Below are 16733 nucleotides of genomic sequence, written 5' to 3'. Positions count from 1 at the left end.
GGACCAATCACCGCGCGCTCATTGGCAATGGGCGGGATCCCGGTACTCCGGTAACGCTAACGTTAACACGGTACACGGTATGTTAACGGTGTCTAATTTCCCGTTATGTCCGCGTTCGACTTCAGGGCTCTCGTGCGAGTCAACTCTCACCTCGAAGTTGTCCGGCGTGTTGGTGATCCGGATGAAGGCCTCTGGGTCCCCGGTGAGGTTGCGAAGCAGCGCATTGTGCAACAAGTTGAGGGCCAGTATCGCCGCGTGCGGGTTCTGGCCGTTGAACCACAGCGTGAACCTGCGTGCACGCATCGCGTTCTCAGATGCTGCAGACGCCGGCTGTTTTAAGAGAGCAAACCTTTACAGCTTCTGCGCTGAGGAAATCAATTTTATTTCTGGCTTCTTTACAAAAAAAACTGAGGGTGGCAAGAAAAAAAGCGGTCATCACGACCGCTTGACAAACCTCGCCAACTCTAGAAAAGTGCAGTTTCGTAGAATTCTACAAAGGTGTAGTGTTGTAGTGTCTAACGTGGCCACTTATGGCAAACATAAGCAATCCAAGATTTGGGAAAAAAAGACGTGATATACAAAACCAAAATATTTTGTGCTCGCAGGTAGTGTTAAAGTACTGTTGGGGACAAAAGCCTCTAGATCACGTGTTTCTCAATCGAAGCCGGTAGCTCTGCTATTAGCCGGCGGCTGAAGACCACAATTGCGGAAGTGAAAGCCAGATTATTTTCCTTTCATCTCCACAAGTGTGGTCTCCATCCGCAGGCTAATAGCAGAGCTACCGGCTTCGTTTGAGGAACGCGTGGTCCGGAGACTTTTGTTCCTGACTGCACAAAAACGCATATTCCGAGATCGCGTCGGTGTCTTGCGCACGCAGACAGGGCGAGAGCGCGAGGAAAGGCGCTCTCGGGGAGAGAGAAGATCAGGTAATGAGGAGACGCGTTGGCCAATAGTCGCGCTAACAGGCTAAGTCTGGTCACTCGTCGTACGTAATTTCGGGCAAGATGTTAATTTTTTTAAAGTATTCAGTAGGTAACCGTGAGTGAGTCCGGTGCGAGTGTGACCGTACTATACGACTTAACGTTCACGAGCGTCTTGCACATACTTTCGACAAGCGGCAAAAGTACGCTACTGCTCGCAAAACTGCAAACTCCTGTAACATTAATCCTCTTATTCTATCAGGCGAGTGTTCCGCAGGACTCTGTACAGTGAGTACGAGCCACCGCGCACTCTACTCGCTACATGTTCCCGAGCTCGCTTTCATACCACCGGCCACCATTTTCGCTATGAAAAGTGAGCGAAACGATAACGCCTTCCGCACGCCGCCCAGACTACTGGCCAGTTGAGGAAGGCTTATTACTGCTACAGTACGCTTAACATCTTCCGTTACACCGCCGATCAGACACTGCAGAACCGAGTTGAGCCGGTGGTTATACAAATACATACTAAAAAAGGAGACGGGATTTGTTGTTCGTTCGCACCTATTTCGTTTTCTACGAGCACTTTCGGAGTGCACCGCACATTCGTGACTACAATGCAATGCCGTACGCGAGCTGCAAACCACAATGAGTTCGACAGTGTAACTTCGGATGCCACTCCCATTGACGGTGCCAAGAGAACTAGAACAGAGTAACTAACACTAACCAATTACTATAGATAATCAATAACTGCATGGGAAATGGATGGCCCCACTCGACCTATTTACCCAGGCGCCTATATCGCTAACACGAGGTGGTACAGTGGCGAAAGACGAGGCAGCAGCAGGCGCAAGCCCCCTTCTAACCGTGTGCCCAACTTCGGAATGTAGTAGCACGCAGGCCCTTATCACTATCGTGACGTCATGCCGGCGTCCGGATGTCTCGCAAATCTAGGTGGCATTGGCCTCGGACCTTCCAGCTTGCCGAAAGTGAGGGTGCACGAGAGCGATGCAAGGCGTGTGTTCGAGACGTGACCGTGGCTCAGATCTAGGACAGGCAGATCCATACCTGGGCTCTGGAACTTCGGAGACAATGCCCATTTGATAGTGGAAAACGTAATCCCCGATGTCGTCGTTGGCCACGGCGAGCAGCTGAGTCTTCACATCCGTCACATCGATGTTCTGCAGACGGACGCTGCCGGCCTCCATCAAGGGACAGGCCTGGTGCACCAGGAATTCCTGCGAGTACGCACCCTTTGAGTACGAAATACTTCACAAGATGGTCCTGGGTCCGGTACGAAAAGATAAGCTGGGATGCTCGCGCCGAAGACTAGATTTAGGAAGATTAGCGCATCTGTTACTGACGCAACCCAACTGTAAGTTGACGTACGGAGGAAAGAGTTCCAAAAATCTGCAGCTTTACCCTTGGGCTCGGTGCATCACTAATGCCTTGGAGCCGGTCACAATTTGGCGACATCTAGTGACCCAGAAGACAACCGCCTAAGCGCATCCGTCTCGCCGCCGCGCGTTTGCTTACCCCTAACTTTCCGCGCGGGGTGGCGCCGCAGAAGCCGACGGCCGACTCGCCCACGACGCTGGAGACGTCGTAGACGAGCGCCGTGCGCACGCTGGGGATGTCGGCGAGCAGCGTGCTCTCGCAGTATCCGCCCAACAGGAGCAGCGCGGTGGGCAGAAGCCAGCGGGTCGAACGCAGCGCCATCAGGCGCGTCCAGTCAAGGAGCCGCTTGTGGATGAGCCCGTTCAAGGTGGACATCAAATTGGGCTCGTCGCGGCTCCGGTCGCGAAGCACCCGCAGGGCGCCCTCCCCGCCGCCTTGGCCCCGCCCTGCACCCGCACCGCGTTATAAAGGAGGATTTGAACGATTGAATGCGCTTTCCCAATATGTTAACTATTTAAACACTGATAACCTAATCAAAGCACTTAAGCTAGCTTTATGTTTGGTTTTGGTATTATGGGGGTTTAACGTCCCAAAGCGACTCAGGCTATGAGAGACGCCGTAGTGAAGGGCGCCGGAAATTTCGACCACCTGGGGTTCTTTAACGTGCACTGACATCGCACAGTACATGGGCCTCTAGAATTTCGCTTTATATTTGTTCGTTTCATTGCTGATAACTAACAGAGCAGTTAGCCATTAACATACGCTGCCTTTCATGTGCGCATCACGCCAGCTCAGGGGCGATAGCTGGCTGATTGTGCACCCCAGATGAAGTTTCGTAGTAAGACGATGAATCCAAAACGATGTGATCATTGAACTACGAGTAGTACGTCGCCATCTCACGAGGTCTCTGCGGGGAGGTCACTCACCTGGCGAGGCGTTCCCGCCAGCCACGATGCTCAGTGCCGCCGCGCTGCGGACAGGGCCCGCTTTCGCCAGCTCAAAGATGCTGGCCTCTCGGGAACCCGCCGGCGTGGAGCGCCTCTCGCTGATGCTGCGATGCGGGCGAGAATTCAGGAGTTCCACGAGCCACTGAGTTTTCAACGCAGAATTCCGCACTGTCGTGATTGCACGTTCCATCATTTACAAAAAATTTTTAGACAGTCATAGACTTCTGCCTATAAAGTCTATAGACTCTCCATAGACAAATCCTAGAGAACAGTCTATAGGCAATAAAAATGCTACAGACACTCTATAGACAATCTAAAGATTTATAGCCACAGACTTTTAGTAGACTCATCTATAGACTATGAATAGACAAAGAAATATCTATAGGAAGGCAATAGTGTCTATAAAAAGTCAATAGACTATCTATAGACCATTTTTATAAGGGAGATTTTCACCCTCTTCTGCGTCCTCACTGCGTGGCTATTCCCGATATATATACAGAGCCCTAATCTTAGTGCGTCGTGGTGCACCGGTGGATCCACCTTTAATGTATATAGGTGCGGCGTGGCCTATCAATCAGTCACCAGCGAAGACCCATTCTTGGAACCGCCAACACATGGTAATGACGACGTGTGCTGCCCCACGGCTTCATCGCGCAACTCGGTATTCGTGGTCGCACAGCAAGCATGAACCACCAGTGACCCACGAAGCAGTGGAAGTGTTAAAACCGTATTTGCACAGATGGCCGTGTAAGGGTGATGGCAGGCTGTACATGCTCTAAAGATAGAGCTTCTGTGTGCAGTTGGGTCTAATGTATTTCAGAATTTGCGCCCATCGTTTGGCGCTTGTATCGGTAAAATTTACGTGTCGGCTAAATTCGCTTCTACCCGTAGCTTTTAAGGGCTTATCAGTGGACCATGAATTAGTTGTTGATACGACAGTTTTCAAGGGCTTAATATGTGTGTAGATATTGTGCATGACAAAACACGGAGACGTGACTGTCAATTGGTGATCACGTGGAATCAATACACTACAACCCTTTGTGCCAGCGGATCCGCGCAGCTGATAACCGTTGCTCGAATCAATCTCGCGGATTTCGTGACTGGCTTCTCCACATCTGACCCCAATAAGCTGCTCGAATAAGCACAGCTCAAAGCATTCACCATTGCAAAAATTTGCAAAAAAAAACACCCTAGATATCGTTCCAGTTGTCTTGAGTCTCTGTGTTGTTAGCAACGATGACCGGAACTGTAAACCTCCTAAAAGGCTTCTCACACGGACATCTTAGCGGTCTGAACTCCTGACTGCCAGTACTGCTCAAATGGCCCACAATACACTTGCGCATCTGTTGGCCTCCTTTACCTTATCGCGTCATCTATGTTGTCTCTCTGCGCATTCCTATGCACATGACATAATCCTCATGGCTTACTTTTCGGTTCAGAGGGCTGCCCGGTCATGCCTGGCCTCAATGCAGTTCGTTGGTTCTTTTTCTACTTTACGTGATAGCGGTACTTTACGGACCACAACACCGTACTTAATCTCTGCTCAGAATCACACGTGGCCAAGCACAGCGACCACTTATACTTCAGGCTGTGACGAAAGTTTCATAACAGTTATTTCCTTTTTCTTCTTTCCTACTCTTTCATTCCACATCTCCGTATTTTATCTGCACGCCTCAGTGATAGTGACCACCTTGATGACGGTCGACAGGCCCGTGCTCTTTCCTCGTCATTCCCTCCACCCCGCCCCCCACCCTCCTTCATTTCGACGCGGCCGACCATCTTCACCATAGTGCGTCAGGAAAGCACCGAGTCCCTCATGGTTGAAGAGGAAACAGCGACGGCAGCGCCACCTCGAAGGCTAGGCAGAACTTCGCGGAGTCGGAGAGAGAGTCTTCCGGATCCAGCCAGCGTCACGAGCGGTTGCAGCCGCACTAGCCGCACGCTCTCGTCACCTTCCGCAGCAGGTGCACGGAGTGCCTTGCCGCGGTACTTCTGGTTCCAAGCAGAGAAGTGAGCGCAGCAAACGCGCGCTCTCGGCACCATTCCCAGCAAATGGACGTGAACGAAAAATGGCGCATCTCGGTGGGCACCTAAACCGCGCCGTAAGGGAAGATGTCCAGCGAGAATTGAGACAGGCGTCATTTCCTTTCCTTAAAACCAATGTTCATTTCAATTTCCTTCCATTACGGCCCGGTTCGGGTATACACCGAGATATGTGATACAGGCGTCCTTTCTTTAAATTGTCCAACGGGCCAAGCGTCACGCCGAATGGGCGATGGCGTTCCGTGGACTCCTTGGCAGCGCTGCAACACGCTGTCGCGTCTCACTCTTAAACACGAAGCTTAAGCGTCCTCCAAATTTTTTTTCCACAATGAACAGCTACCGGAAATATTAATCCATCTACACTGCGACGTTGGTCCCAGAAGATGCTCTGACGCAGGTCAATGGCCCCTATACTAATATATCTAACTTCTCAACCATCGCTCACGGGACAAGATAGTTCTTGGTGCCCGTGGCATATAGCTGCAATGAGGTTCTCACCCCTGCAGAACGTCCTCGAGAGCCGTCACCGTGATGCCTATCCTGGCCACGCCATTGCTGGTCTTGCTCTTCTCGAGTGCCATAAGGACGTCTCGCACCAGGCTGGAGAGGGCCTCGGAGCTGCCGGTCAGGTGGAAAACGACGCTAGTGGCATTATCCTCGGTCTTCTCCGCGAGGGGCGCGTGTTTGCGGATCAGGGCTTCCACGGCCGCCGCCTTGTACTTTGGGTCCTTCTGCAGCTGGAGCTGCGGCGGAGGCATTTGAAACACCACCTAGACTGTACAGTTCCGTTCTAGGGCGCACCTTTAAAGCCACACGCTTTCGCGGTTGGCGTCGATCCGCTATTGTAACGTCGGGGTGATTGCCACGGGTGGCACGTTTCCGATGACGCATCTTGAATAGGACAGCGCTGAACGAGGTCAAATTATTAAGGCGAAAGACTTTCATGGCTCATGACTGGCGTGGACGGGATGTGTGACGCTTTCACTAACCCCTAGCAAATCCAAAAAGGCACGAACTGTCACTGAAGAAAACTAAGGAAGAAAATTTCAATCTAGGCGGGAATCGAGCCCGGCCCTGCGGCGTGCGAGACGGGGATGACTCCACTGCGCCACGCTCGCGCGACGTTTATAGATGAATACAGGCGCGTCTAGTGAATGCAGAGTTGTATCAGCGTACATGAGTAATTATGAGCTTACAAATTACAAACGTCGCAATTAGCAGAATACAAAAAGTAAGTTTCCGGTAACGACTTCTTGCTTGGTGTGTCGCAGCGCCATCGTGCGACACCTACTGAGAACTCCCCTCGCAATGTACGACGCTGGCTCATCAGCTAACGCCATAATGAAGGCCCTAATGCTTTCGCATTACTGCACGTAAGTTGTCTTACTAAGTGTCTCTTAGATTTTTTTTTTTTTGCAGTGAGTTTCACTCGATGGTTTGGTTTGGTTTACGGGGTTCTAACGTCCCAAAGCGACTCAGGCTATGAGAGACGCTGTAGTGAAGGGCTCCGGAAATTTTGACCACTTTGGGTTCTTTAACGTGCACTGACATCGCACAGTACACGGGCCTCTAGAATTTCGCCTCCATCGAAATTCGGCCGCCGCGGCCGGGATCGAACCAGCGTATTTCGGGCCGGCAGCCGAGCGCCATAACCACTCAGCCACCGCGGCGGCTTTGAGTTTCACTCGAACCAGGGCAGCTGTGAAGTGTTATAACTCCAACGATACCACGCGCCGCTGGTCGAGCCGGGAACCGAGCAGTCCAGTACTAGTTATCTACCTGGTAAACCTAGGCAGTGCGGTAAGTTTGCTCTACCCGTTGAGTAGATATGAGACTATCGATGCAAGACGCACTTGCTAGGCGTTACAAAGTTAGCGAGAAGAGAAGCACTTTTCAAGCAGATCAGCTCACGTACAAAGTGCAAATGTCAACAATTATTAAGTTCGAAAGATGGACGACTCCGTAAGTATCCATGCTCTATAAATAGCAGTGCGAAACTGGAGAATGTAGGTGTAAGGGACGTCTGGTCTGAACATTACCAAGAGAAAGTTTGGGCGGGGGCGGGTTCCTGTTTTCTGCCGGTGGAGTGACCGGAGAGGCTGTTATTAACGGCGTTCTGCGCGTAACATGATTCCCGTTTTATAAAGTGGGTCATTACGGGTAGTACTATGTCGCAAAAACCCCCTCATACCTCACAATAAACGTTATGTATGTATGTATGTATGTATGTATGTATGTATGTATGTATGTATGTATGTATGTATGTATGTATGTATGTATGTATGTATGTATGTATGTATGTATGTATGTATGTATGTATGTATGTATGTATGTATGCATGCATGCATGTGTGTATATATGTGTATATGTGTATATATGTGTATGTATGTGTATATATGTGTGTGTGTGTGTGACACACACACATACACACACATATACACATATATACACATAACATTTATAACGTTATAACGTTATAATGTTATAACATAACACATAACGTTTATTGTGAGGTATGAGGTGGTTTTTGTGTGTGTGTGTGTGTGTGTGTCACACACACACACACACACACACACACACACACACACACACAAGGCGGGCTTCGCTCAAAACCCTGTGTGTAGTGTACTACCAAGCCTGTACCCACCAGATATCCCATGCCGAACTGGCTCTTGATGTACTCGGGCGTGCCGACGCAGAGCAGCTCGGCGCGGTGGAGCACGGCAATGCGGTCGGCCAGTGCCTCGGCCTCGGCGAAGTCGCTGGTGGTGAGGAAGACGCCCCGGTAGCGGCGCACCTTGAACAGCACCTCCCACAGGTCGCGCCGGGAGCGCGGGTCCATGTTGCGCGTCGGCTCGTCAAGCAGTATCAGCTGCACCTGTAATATCAGCGTTGGTGGCCAAATGGTTAGGGGAATCCCCCAAGGTGGAGTAAATTGGTTATAAGGGAGTAATTACTCATTGCCATCCACCCAAGCGCAGCCATACGGCTACAAAGGAAAGCTTGACCAACACTGTTCCCACTTCGAGTTATAGATCAATTCGATCTCGCCCTACGATAAGCTTGCCGTCCCGGTTAGCTCAGTTGGTAGAACGACTGCTCCGGTGAAGCGGTGGTCCCGGGTTCGAACCCCGGACCAGGACGAATCTTTCTTTAACTGCGAAGTTTCTGAGAAGGATGTATAGCTTTCCCCTGTAGCCGTATGGCTGCGCTTGGGTGGAATCCAGTAATTACTCCCTTAATATTAGCACTGTGACAGTGTTATCGATATCAAGAATACGTCAGTGCCAGTATCTCCGACCGTGTAACAATAATGGACAAAACCATTACTTAATGCCCCTTCGAATCAGGTGTCGCAAGGCGCGAACCATAGCGGACTTTGTTCTTCCACAGACCCAATCGTCAATTCCAGCAATACGCGAATACTGAAACTGAAATACCAATACAGTGTACTTCACGGTAGTGCACAGTGAATAACAGTGTGTGGAGGAAAACAGTTCATTGCTAGAAAGACAAAGGACTTTAGACGGAAGGGTATTGGTCGCTCCTCTTTTTTTACAACGCAAAATGCATCGAACTAAGTTTATTCAGTTTTGTTCTTCCGCAGCCTGTACTTGTATTGATTCGTTCGCTGCTTATAAACTGCGAGTTCAATGGAACTGAAGCTAAAAAGATGTTTGTGGCCTTCTATACTGTCTGTTTGTGAACCTGCTCTGCGATACCGCCGGTAGTCCTGGCTTTACCCAACTGGCCCGTGCTATCTACCTTGTCCCTCTAATCTCTGCCGTTTCATTCTGTATACCTGTCGCAACCCTAGAACAGGGATGTCCATGCATGTTTATGTTATTCTTCCTCACCAGGATACACAGCCGTCCGCATCAGGAGTTGCTTATAGATTTTTTTTTTTGCAGTGTAGCGATGCAAGATTGGAGCTGAGGCCTGGAGCAGTGCCCAAATTCTGTAAGGCAAGATCTACGCTCTAAGCGACAAGGTATCGCAAGAGCTGGACCGGCTGGTCTCTATATATTGGCGTACTGTCGCCCGTCACACATTCGGACTGGGCGACTTCCTTCGTGCCAATACTTAAAAAGGACGCAACAATCAGAATTTGTGGCGACTTCAAGGCTACCCTTAACCCAGTCTGTGCAATATAGCAGCACCCCCTGCCAGTTATTCAGGATATGTCCGTATCTTTAAATGAAGGGGAGGAGTTCACTTTGGTAGATTTTTGTAGGTTCTTCGTTTTGTTGCGTACTCCCTTGGGCATTGCGTGCTATTCTTTTTAACGATGTGCCGTTGTTTGCGCGGATTCCTGTTCGCATTTTCTGCCTTTGACGCCGACTTTTGTCCGAGCTTGTTTTTCAATTTTGTTTCATGCTTCTTGTAGGTGAGCGGATATCATTCATATGGTTGCTGTTGATCGGTTCCGGTTGCTAAAGGTTTTTGCACTCATCACGCCTTTCGCCTTTCGTCTCAAACCTTCATTCTTCACCTTTTTTCCACGTTTCTTGTTGGTCATCTGGTATCACTCCTCGTGCGGTTGTATCGTTTTCGGTTGTTAAGGGATTGCTTGGTCATGTTCGTTTGATTTTCATGCTGGTGTAGAGCTGTTTGTTATATTTTTCTTGACGTTTGAGTTTTTTTCTTCTGTATGGCAATGATAAAATATGTTACGTGGTTACTTATCGTGCTTCATGTATTAGATATCTTTCAGTGATCTGTTGTACTGCGTGTGTTGGCTTCGTGACTGCGAATGCGTGATTACAGGGATGTTACGCTACAAAAAGGCAGGTTTGACACGAAATAAAATTCAGTTGTAAGTTGGCGCTGGTCCTGTCGTGTGTGTTTCTCTTTTGCCCCCGTATTTCGCGCCGATTTTTTTGTGAATTATGAACCAACTAGCCAAACGAGAGTTGTTCCGTACTCTGTCAGCGGCTGAAAATAACTATTCACAGCTGGAGAGAGAGAGAGAGAGCGAGGCCCTTGCTCTGGTGTTTGGCTTCACAAAGTTCGGTGATTACCTTCTAGGGCGGGAGTTTACCCTCGTGACCAGTCACTCCAGAGTCTGCTACGGCCTGACCGTCCGACACCACCCCTGGCTGCAGCGCGTATCCAACGCTGGGCGTCGTACTTAAGAGGCTACCGCTATAAGCTGCACTACGCGCCGGTAAAACAACAGCTCAACTCAGGCGCCCTCAGCAGACTGCCACTGTGGTCTACGGAGACGGATGAAATAGGTGAGCCACCGAAATATGTCCTTGCTCTCGATAACTTCGACGACGCTCTGGTCACAATACAGGAGCTGCAGCAGCTATCGGCCACTGACACCGCACTATACGTGCGGTCAAGGGTGTCCCAGCTAATTAAGCCATGGTTTAAAAATATGCCGCGGCACTCTAAGACAACGGGACCAAATGCGAGACTTGCTCCTTACAATAGCCAGCAGCATGCATTTGGTCGCGTTGTCTCTGCTTATATTTAAACCCTGGCTGGGGCACCCAGTATACTAATTGGCTGGTCCAAAAGCGCGAAAACATCTGGAGGTTATACGGCCGTTTTTTTTTTACTGTAAGCTAGAGCTATCTGTAGCCCACGGTCTTGCTTATTGAGGGCATCGCGTAGTCGTACCCGGAACAGCTCAGGACCGGCTTCTAAAGCTATTGCACGATAACCAGCAAGGCTCGTCGGGAATGAAGTCAGTAGCAAGGTCGAAATTTTGGTGGCCTCGACTAGACCGTGACATTGAAGAGTTGTCAGCCCGCTGTCCGAACTACGTCTAAAACATGCCGATGCCGACTGCAGCACCACCCATCAGCTGGCCACAAACGCAGGAAAAAATGTTCGCAGATTCGAATCGATTTTGCCGGACCGATAGCAGGAGAGATGATTTTAGTGGCAGCTAGTGGATCCACACACGAAATGGACTGAAGCCGTGCCAGTCAAAGCTGCGACAACGGCTCGCATGACCAGCTGCCCACGGACAATGTTCGGCAGATTTGGCGTTCCGTTCACCATTGTCTCCGATAGCGGTACGCACTCCTCTAGCCAGGAGTTCGCTACTTTCGCGGCTAAGAACAACATAGTGCACCTGCGGATCAGAGCCCCTTTTCACCCGCAGTCTAATGGAGCTGCAGAAAGAGCAGTCGGTACGATTAAGACACTCGAAAGATGACTGAGGAAAATTTAGAAGCCAACCTTGTCAGGTTCTTTTTCAACTAGAGGAGGACGCCCCGGAAGATGGGAAAACCGCCGCCAGAGTTAATGTTGGGGTACCAGTTGCGGTCTCGCTTGGACACGTATTCCTCCGGCAGTTGGCAGTTGCAGATTCACCGCAGGAGTCGGATGAGTGGATGGTTCCCATGGAAAGCAGCCTGTACGTGCGGAGCTACGGTGCGGTTGAAGTCGACGTCGGGATCCCGACCGCACGGTAACGGTCCAAACTCCTACTTCGTTGGTGGGACGCCACGTGGACCAAGTATATGCGCCGTCGACATGAATCTCAGTCACCAACCCTACCCGGCTTACAAACTGCGCCCGAGACTGATCTATCCACGCTCCCTGGACAATCGTCACTTTCTTCAGCCACAGGTTCCGAAGTGCTGCATCCTCAAGAGGTCGTTATCGCCAGAGCCCCCGCGACAGTTGCGTCACAACAGTGCCACAGTCTTCACCTGCACAAGTACTACGGCGATCTACCGCAAGCCAGTGCAGCGGTCTCATTTTTAAGTGTTGCGAAAAGCACATCTTTCACGTCGAGCGCCCCCCTTCCCCTTCCTCCTTTTTTGTTCCTATCGATGGCTCGCGCGATAGTCGTTTATGTTCTCTCTCTTGGACCCCCTTTTTCACCTATGCTTGACCTGCGCTGCCAGAATAAATGTTCATTCTCCGCCAGCTGTGCCTGCGTCTGCTTGCCGGCGGCTGAGTATCTGGCGATGTAACAAGTCATACGGGTGTTGCCCGAGCAGTCACGAGAGGGACGGCGGCGGTTTCAAACCGGTGCATCAGACCGCGGTATACACTCTAAACATGAATACGTCTACATGGGAGTAAAAAGGAAGTAAGCTGTCCTGCAGCGTACTTCTTTGTATAAAAGAGGGTGCGCTTGAGGACAGCTCACTCCTTTCTGTTTAGAGTGTAAACACTGGGAGGTCCGGCCCCTCGCTCACATCTGCGTAGGGCATCACAGCGATGGCGGCGCTGAGCAGTCGCTGCCGGGCCTCGGTGAGATCGTCGACACGCCAGGAGCGGTACCTAACCAGCCCGGTGTCTCGTATGATGCGGCTCACGTCCCGGCGCACCTTGGGCATGGGTATGCCCTTGGCCTGCACGCGGAGAGCACGCCGCACAAGCCGTGCATCTGTTACCGATACCGTCAGAAGATGCGCCCTTAACCAATCAATCAATCTATCAATCACCCAACAAGCTTATTGCGCGCGTTAAAAAAACTGACTGAAAAACCACATTCGCAGCTTGACATCAGCTCCAACGACCTCTAGGCGGTGGCGCCCATTTGCATACTTGTTGGCACGACTCAACATCGCCCTACCGACGAACCATTTGGTCAATTAAATTAAGGAGATTCTGCCACGTAGCCAAAAGACGCTTTGAATCGACACGTATATGCACAAGAACGGGCAAATAAGAGGATTAAGAGGGTGATTATGGAGTTGCACTGCATCACGCAACTAACTACAAAAAGGAATATGAGAGCATGAAGCTCGCCTTACAGGGGCCGCAAGCGACAGTTTGTCTTGGTTTGTTCAGCGAAAAGCTGAGACGAGCAACGCGGCCGTAAACACTCACGGCTTCCGAACAAGCCTGTACGGCTTCGAAGAGCTTGGTCAAACTTTTATCGTCGGTGCCACACAATAACGTTGAGTGGAGAGCCACTTTATTCAACTTTGATTGATTGTTTGGCTATGGTGGCTAGAGCATGATCTATAACAGGGGAGTAATTACTCATTGGCATCCACCCAAGCGCAGGCATACGGCTACAAAGGAAAGCTATACATCCTTCTCAGAATCTTCGTAGTTAAAGAGAAGTTCGTCCTCATCCAAGGTTCGAACCCGGGACCACCGCTCCACCGGAGCATTCGCTCTACCAACTGGGCAAACCAGGACGGCTAGATTATGGTAGGGCGAGAGCGAATTGAATAGCTCGAAGTAGGAACAGTGTTCTACTCCACCTTGGAGGATTCCCCTAAAAATTTGACGAACACTGTTTCCACTTCAAATTGTTGATCAATTCGTTCTCGCCCTACTATAAGCTTGCGTCCCGGTTAGCACAATTGTTAGAGCGACTGCTCCGGTGAAGCGGTGGTCCCGGGTTCGAGCCCCGGACCAGGACGAATTTTTCTTTAACTGCAAAGTTTCCGAGAAAGCTGTATAGCTTTCCTTTGTAGCCGTATGACTGCGCTAGGGTCGATGCCGATGAGTAATTACTCCCTCATTACAAATCTACTCCACCTTGGGAGATTCCTCTAAACATTTGACGAGCATGATATATATGCGCAATAAATACGCCAGCTCGATTTAAACCCAAAAACAGTAAGTGTTGTAAAAGTTTTGAACACTTATCTCTTGTTTCTTGGTTTAGATCATGCTGACATGTCTACTGCCAATAAATCATGAACCAGCATGCTAGCACAGCGCTCAGTCAACGCGTAAGTAGTGCATCAACGCCATGAACAATGAACGCCTAGGTACTGATCCTGAAGAATGCGTATTCCCTAAGGATTCATTGAACTACGATGCTCAAGTGTGGAGGACGGCTACAAGCAGTGAACAAGAACGAAACACCCACCGTCCCGAAGAAGGTGAGGTGTTCCTCTACCGTGAGGTCGCCGAACAGAACGGTGTCGCTGGGGGAGTAAGAGATCAATCTCCTGGCTTCGTCAGCGTTCTCGGTGACGTCGAACGGCCCCACGGTGATGAAGCCTTCATCCGGCTCGAGGGAGCCTGGTGAATGTTAGGATATAAATTCAGCGGACGTCTACACAATAACAAGACTACATAGCACATCGTTCATGGTTCCTTAAGGCCCACTCAGAACAGCTTCATCGGGCTTTTCTCTCGAGTAAAATGAGACAGCTTGGTCTTTCTTGACTCTCTTGACGTTTTTACAGCGATAGCTGTTAGGCGCCCGTCTCTGGCTTTCTCGTCATAGTCATCCGCCGTCGTCGGCGTAACCGGTGGGTGCGCCAGCAACCACCAGATGCGCCGGTCAGTGCACTCAACTTATATCTCGGTCAACCTGGGTCTCATAGACCTCTGTTTTAAACAGCCGCCTGCCAGTGCAGGGGTGCATCACGCGACCACTGCATTAGTGCGCCAGGAATATATCCCCAAAACTACATGCCTAAACAGCTATCGCTGAACATCGCGTTACACAGTCGTAAACGTCCTGTGAGTTTTTTTCGGCAACAAAAGGAGTTTTAATTTCTGAGAAATTAGGAGCGGACCTTGGAAGTTGGTTTTCCGATACTTTGGTCTTAACTCGTTACGTTAGTCATGACGTCTACTAATGCTAGTCAGCTTAGTTTATTGTCCACGTGGGCGTCTTAGTTGCGCAGTACACTAGCGTTAAGGTCAGCAAAATGTATCTTAAGGGGACGTTACGAATAACTCACTTTTTCTTGTAAAAATAGAACATATGCCTATTCGTGGACGTTTGTCCGACAGCAAGAGACGCATTTATTGCTGATAAAATTGAATTTAAAAATATAACAGTTTTTCGGAACTTGATTCAAACTCTTGACGTCAAGACCGAAAGGAACCCCGTGATGAACGTTTGGAAGCGAATGACAGCGTAACCTAAACTCAGAAATCAGCGCGCTAAAAATTGGATTGACGTCACTCCAGTTTCCGTACTTTAAAAATGGCCGGTGGTGGCGATATAGGACCAGTATTTCAATGTTTTTGCTCTATCCTCGCTAAAAAAAGGAGCCCCCGTTTTCAGTGACAGGAGACTTATCTGAACGCAGCAATGTATCAATACAGACCTACTTCACCTCGTTTTCCCTTGAAAAAAAATGGTTTTGAGGAAAGGAAATGACGCAGTAACTGTCGCGCATATATCGGTGGACACCCGAACCGCGCAGTAAGAGAAGGGATAAAGGAGGGAGTGAGAGAAGAAAGGAAGAAAGAGATGCCTGGAGGTCTCCGCAATAATTTCGACCACCTGGGGTTTTTAGCCTGCACTGGCATCGCACAGCGTACGGGTGACTTTTGGGTTTCACCTCCATCGAAACGCGGCCGCCATGGTCGGGTTCGAACCCGCGTACTCCGGCTCAGTAGACGAGTGCCTTGACCACTGAGCCACAGCGGCGACCAAGAGTTCCCTTTAAGGCATGTTGTGGGGCTGTTAGCATCCTGGAAGTCTTCACTTTCTTGCGTCTGCGGTCGAGAGTTTCTCCCATCGTCGAGATTTTGACTGCCGGCGATGCACAGCACCCGCCGCGGTGGCTCAGTGGTTAGATCGCGCTCGGCTTCTGATCCGGCATTCCCGGGTTCGAACCCGACCGCGGCGGCTGCGTTTTTATGGAGGCAAAACGCTAAGGCGCCCGCGTGCTGTGCGATGTCAGTGCACGTTAAAATATCCAGGTGGTCGAAATTATTCTGGAGCCCTCCACTACGGCACACCTCTCTTCCTTTCTTCTTTCACTCCCTCCTTTACCCCTTCCTTCCCTTACGGCGCGGTTCAGTTGTCCAGCGATATATGAGACAGATACTGCGCCATTTCCTTTCCCCCAAAACAAATTATTATTATTATTATGCACAGCAAGGCACAAAGCATGACCCTTAACTTCTACACTCTTGGAAAAGCCTGTATACTAGTTCAGACTTTCCGTGGTCACGAACATAAAATTGACGTAGTTTAGTACTACCGCCGGAGATCCCCCTCCGCTTTGAACACTGTTTAGGAATACTGTGGGCCAATGTTAAAACGTTAAAGCACGAATCCAGATGCGCCTCCCACGGAGAGCTTCAGAAACAGGCTTTTCGCACGGACTCAGATTCGCGCTGGCGCTCTTCACACCGCATCGTTAACCTCGACGGCCTATGGGTTTCAGAGTCAGCCTTGTAGGTGGAAGGTGGTGGGTTTAATCCGGTGCCCACAGGCTTGTAACTGGCACAAACTTTCCTCCGGCACAGTCCCTGGGGTGAAATGCTTCCGAGGGGGCTTAAGAAAATCGCCACTTTGGCAGGCCGGCGTTTCGGTCTATTGTCGAGCAACTTTCATCCGCCCGATCAGACCCCTTAGTTTTTTTTTTGCCTAAAGTAATCGCCGAAGGTTCTGCAGCCAGGTGAGGCCAACGGCAACAAGCAGTATGCTGACGTAGCTGAGTTAGAGGCAGTCCTGTAAACTCCTGTATCCTCTTTACTCCTGTATATCCCTGTATACACACCTTAGTGAGAGGACTGCACA

The 16733-nt window shown here is 50.1% G+C and overlaps 1 protein-coding gene across 1 annotated transcript in view; it reads right to left on the bottom strand.

Moving 5' to 3' along the window:
- The window catches only part of LOC144111009 (phospholipid-transporting ATPase ABCA3-like), a 103635-nt gene that overhangs the window by 16105 nt on the left and 70797 nt on the right, over window positions 1-16733 (bottom strand). The window contains exons 25-32 of the mRNA XM_077644092.1: window positions 14109-14263; window positions 12472-12627; window positions 7953-8183; window positions 5804-6048; window positions 3242-3366; window positions 2454-2761; window positions 1986-2155; window positions 151-289 (exon numbers count right to left, since the gene is read on the bottom strand). Coding sequence (XP_077500218.1) covers window positions 151-289; window positions 1986-2155; window positions 2454-2761; window positions 3242-3366; window positions 5804-6048; window positions 7953-8183; window positions 12472-12627; window positions 14109-14263 — 1529 coding nt within the window. The remainder of the gene's footprint in view (window positions 1-150; window positions 290-1985; window positions 2156-2453; window positions 2762-3241; window positions 3367-5803; window positions 6049-7952; window positions 8184-12471; window positions 12628-14108; window positions 14264-16733) is intronic.

Source organism: Amblyomma americanum, chromosome 11 (assembly GCF_052857255.1).
Source record: "Amblyomma americanum isolate KBUSLIRL-KWMA chromosome 11, ASM5285725v1, whole genome shotgun sequence".
Lineage (NCBI taxonomy): Eukaryota > Metazoa > Arthropoda > Arachnida > Ixodida > Ixodidae > Amblyomma > Amblyomma americanum.
This window is presented reverse-complemented; position numbering and strand designations above follow the sequence as displayed.